The sequence below is a fragment of the Dioscorea cayenensis genome, chromosome 20 (assembly GCF_009730915.1).
Source record: "Dioscorea cayenensis subsp. rotundata cultivar TDr96_F1 chromosome 20, TDr96_F1_v2_PseudoChromosome.rev07_lg8_w22 25.fasta, whole genome shotgun sequence".
NCBI lineage: Eukaryota > Viridiplantae > Streptophyta > Magnoliopsida > Dioscoreales > Dioscoreaceae > Dioscorea > Dioscorea cayenensis.
In genome coordinates this window covers 14081111-14086145 of record NC_052490.1, presented here as the reverse complement: position 1 = coordinate 14086145, position 5035 = coordinate 14081111, and the positions used below count along the sequence as shown (strand labels likewise).

The following is a 5035-nucleotide window of genomic DNA, read 5'->3' as shown; positions in this document are numbered from 1 at the left end:
TAAACGATCTTCTCAACCGCGGTAACGGCAACATCATCTATGATCATCTCCACCGTCACGGCCATGTCATCAACGGCGATGCACTCAAGAATAACATCGATCACCGATGGTGTTGCTATTGTTTCATCATCGCCTACGGTGGAGACAGAGGCGAGATTGTTCTCCTTTTTTCGCAAGTCTCTTTCGAATGTGGCCATCTTGGAAACGGCCACCCCGATGATGTCGCCGCTGCCAAATTCGACGCCTCGCTCGTCCCAGGTGCTTCATTTCTTTTCGAGGGATGACGTAGTCGATCGGAACGCCCTTCCAGCTGCCTCAACCCGAGCGACAAGCCGAGGAAACTCGGGTCATCAATATCTAGCACGCCCGCATAAGAGTTGCGCAGCGACATCTTCGCCTAGTGCGCATCGGGTAGGGCCGCCACGATCGGAAGGGGTCTGCCATGGCTGGGGGACCGCCGTTGTCGCTGGGTCGGGGAGGGGTTGTTGCAATCGCGGGGTAGGGGAGGGTTTCTCCGGCTCGAGGAATGCGCATACGCTGGTGGGTCGGAACTAGGAGAACGGCGCCGAGCGACACGACGATGAGGTCGCCTCTCATCTTACCTTCGAGCAAGTGGTTCTGGAGCAATAGCATTCATCCGTCGGTTGGCCCCAACAAATATTTCTTCTTCAGCATTCACCGGAACCAGACTCAGAAACTAACATATGTAAACCAAACAATTTCAGCGAAATCATTCAGTTTAAACTATAAAAACTACATTTAAACAGAGTTTTTATATATTTAAACATTATAGAATATATTTAAACGGAGAACAAAAAAATATTTAAACCTTTATGAATAAATTTTTAAACTCAGAATAATAAAGTTAAACGCTAAATAGTATGTTTAAACATTCAAGACTTCTGTTAAACATCGTCCATGATTTATTAACTCTTTTTCCTTCGAGCGACGACAAGTCGGTTTTCTATCGCCGCTTGCTTCCTGAAGTACTTTCACCGTAGCACAAAGCATCCTTGGGATCTCGCCGAAAACGGACTTTCTTTCCCGGCTCGGGTCACCAGAAAACCAGATGTTAAACGCGACCGAGCAACCCTTAATATACCCCTCGTGTTGGTCTTCTTCCCAGCAGATCTATCTTGCACTCGAGCTGCCGCTGCAGGAACGTCCCTCCATAAGCCACTTGTGCAGCGCCTACGGACGCTCATGCCGCAGTACGATATCACCCACCCATACCTGAACCAAGCATGATGTATTTGGGAAGAGGACTCAGACTCCATGAGATACACCATCGAGTTTGACAAAAATTTTCTTCTTCTCCCTCTCCTGCCGAACAAGTTGCACAAGAGTGCTCTTGATGGAGTCTCTCGGTCTCTCGTAGGTTTTGATAAATACCTCCCTTCGAACGCCGAGCCGGTTTTTCTTCTTCGAAACACGATCGTGCCGCCATCACAATGCGTACTCAAGAACGAGGGCCACATCTTGAGGCCCTCAAACTCAAGCAGCTTTCCCCGATTCTCGAATTTATCAGTGCGGCCATCGTATCTTTGCAATAGAGAATCAAGAAGGACCCTCTCTGAATATAGCTTCCACAAATGAATGCCGCAAACGGTGTCCTTCGAATGATCTCCCAAAGGTCGAGGGGTCATGTTATCTTTCAATTCAAAGAAAGGTCTCCACTACCGGCGTCAAATAGCACGCCCATTAACTAGGGTCGACCGCCATAATCACAAGCCTGAGAAAATAACAACACATTCAACATGCAGTATTCACAAATGTTTAAGCGGAAATATAAGGTTTTAAACGGTAATCTCTCAATTCTTAAACAGAGATATCAATTGTTAAACAGAGACCTAGTTTTTAAACATAGACAACACTACATAAACAGAGACAACAAAATTTAAACGGTAACATCTCATTTCTTAAACGTAAACCTCATTTGTAAAACTGCAACCATATCAAATGAAAGGGGAAATGTACATTATAAATATTACACAAATCATAACAATCGAAAATAACTATTTTCGATAGTGCATACAGTATCGAAAAATGCAAAACAAAAACAAAAACCCCTAGCCGAGAAATCGCCCTCGCAGACTAACAAAAACCCCAAATGAGAAATCCCCGCAGACTTCAATATCTTCCAACAAAAACAGAAGCACAAAACAAAACCGAAAAATCTTTCTTTGTAACAGAATAGTTAACATAAAACCATACTCAATACCTTAGATCAGAACTCGATGAAATGCCAACTATCAGCATGGGACTCTCCTCGAGATACCGTGAAAAGTCGATGAAATTCAAGAATTGCTAGTAGGGCTCACGCAGAGACAACTCTCGAGATGTTTCGAAACGGAAATCAAGACGGAGTCGAGAAAAGCAATTAAACTATCTAATAAATTGGCTTCGTTACTTCCCTACTGGAAAACACTCCTCTCAAATCACCGAGATGGTCGCACCACGTACCCCCATGCAAGGGCATTTTCATTCAAAAATTTGAAACTCAATTCGTCACATCCGCTATACGGCTACAAAACATGGACTTTTAAAAGTAGCTATGTGGTTTTGTCGCGAAACCAACGTGCTTTTTGGCAATTTTACAAACTTGTTGCCGTCTAGAATTTCCACTAATAATAATAATAATAATAATAATAATAATTTCATATTTTTATGCTTAACTTCTAGAACAAATATTAATATTTCTACTATTTAAAAATCTAGAGAAATACATCCCATCTGTATAATTTTATTAGCTGTAAATGAAACATGTAACGCTATTATTAATTTTCTAATATATATTATGAAAAACTAAATATATTGAATATCACCTACAGTTAATTACTAATTAATTAAATACAAATGATCGAAAGCAATAACAAGTTACCTCATAGGTGGCATCGAATTTGCTCAATAAAGTTCTCAAATTCACAACTAAGCGATCCATTACCATCGACAAACCCTTATCATTTAAATATCTCACTCTGATTTTCACTATAAAACTAATATCATCAGATTTAAACTCTGATTTTCTAGATACAATACTAATTATTAATTACCTCCAATGTTTTTACTGCATATTTAATTTAACTAGTGTTAAAAATTAGTTTAGTGGATCTAAATTTTATAATTTTTACATTAATTTTTCAAAATTAATTTTTATTTTAAAATATGTTAAAAAATATGCAATTAAATATAATTTATTAAAAAGTATAAAAACACATTAAATATAAAGAGTAAATTAAAAATAAATGAACATGCAAAATATAAAAAGAATGACAAAAAAAACAATTTCCAAAATAAAATAAGTAAAAACTACCCGAGGGAGGGAGCATAAGATTTAATTATTAACCCCTGCTAGGTCAAGCGCCTAGGAAATTTTATAGTACATTCTTCGATTCCCTTAACGAGGGAAACGGGAATCGTTCAGGAAACGCCTTATAGAATGGATGTGGGAATCGTTGTGAGAAACGTATGGGAAACGAGTGTGTCTATAAATAGCACTCCACCTCATCGTCTTCGTCTTCATCTCTCTCTCTCGCTCGTTTGTTCTCTATTGCGTCTTTTTCTCTGGTTTTCTAGTCGTTTCTCGAGGGTTCCTTCGCGAGTGTATGGCAGTGAGCCTGTGTGCGGTGAGGTATCGGACCTCTGCATCGGCAAGCCGGCGCTAGGGCGACCGCTGCCCTCCACAGCCACCGTTGGTGACGCCCTTCTCGCCTCAGGAGCCGATGCGGCGGAGAACTCTGTGTTAGCTTCTGAGCGCTGACAAGAAGACCATCGCCGGCCGGGTCTCCGTCGTTGACGTTGTTTGCTATCTCTGCTCTGAGAGCAACATCGCTGACCCAGCCCGTGCCCTCGCTGATCCTGTCTCTGTTCTTCTCCCCAAGGATTCCGGGCCTTGTTTTGGCCGTCTTGAGCCCAATTCTGGTTTGCATTCGCTCTTTTTGTCTGGGATTCTTGGAGTTCCAGGATTTAGATTATTAGATCGATTTTGAAAATTAGGCAATTTTTAAGTCGAATTGAGTTTGTTGTTATGTTAAAAATCTCGACTTTTTCTGACTGGATCTCTCGGCATGAGTAGTATCTTTGACGCTGGACGCGATCCTTGAGGGGCATCCAGACACCGGTGGTGCTCCATTCGCCGGAGAAAGCTGCCCGCCGGTGGCGGCGAAGAGTTCTGCTGGTTGACCCAAGAGGACCTGTCCGCCATTTCCTCAACTCCATCGCTGTCATCTCGTCGGTCGCCGCTCGCCCTGTTGCCTTCCTCAACGTCGTCCGCCTCGACTTCGTCGCCGTCCGCTACCGTGACCCCCGCCCTCTCCGCGCTCCCTCTCCGCCGTGCGATTTTCCACCAGAAACCTCCGTCGCCGTGGTCACCGACGACGGCAAACTGATCGGCGAGATATCCCCTCAACCCTCGCCAACTGCGACGAGGGGTGTTGCTGCCGCCTCGCCGCGCTCCTCGCCGGCGATCCTCATCATGGCCTACATCGACTGCTCCCCGGCCCCACCGGTGTCTGCCATCCTCGCAGTCAAATCCAAACTCAAAGAGAAAAACCTCACCGGCATGCTAGAGCTCCTCGATGAGGAATTCTCACAAACCCTTGTCATGCTCCTTTATCCTCATCCTCAGATGAGGACGAAGACACATCCACCATGAATCGCAGAAAACCAAGGAGGATGAGGCTGTGGCAGCCACTCAGCCTCGAATGGAAGAAGGTCAGAGGAGGCTATCGTTTGCCATCCTGAGAGCCTGCTTCGTGGCCGTGGATGGTCCAAGCGCTGGCGCACAGAGTGAGCTACGTGTGGGTGGTGGACGAAGAGTACACCCTTGTGGGCATTGTCACCTTCCCAGACACATTCTCAAGGTTTGAGTGAGCACCATAGACTCTTTTGAGAAGCTCATCTCATATCCAGGTACAAACAAAAACCCAACACTATTGTTTTTACTTCATCAAGATTGAATCTTTTTGCTTTGCTTTGCTTTGATTTCTTTGCGTGTTTGGTTGTGTTGTGTTGTGTTTTTTGGAGCATTAAAATG

At 43.9% G+C, this 5035-nt stretch overlaps 1 protein-coding gene across 1 annotated transcript; it reads left to right on the top strand.

Annotated features, from left to right (window-relative positions):
- The first annotated feature begins 3439 nt into the window (after positions 1–3439).
- On the top strand, positions 3440–4654 carry LOC120251320. Its single transcript, XM_039259868.1, has 3 exons — positions 3440–3741; positions 3824–3956; positions 4115–4654. The coding sequence occupies exons 1-3, from the start codon at positions 3440–3442 to the stop codon at positions 4652–4654; spliced, it is 975 nt and encodes a 324-aa protein (XP_039115802.1).
- Positions 4655–5035: the final 381 nt, after the last annotated feature.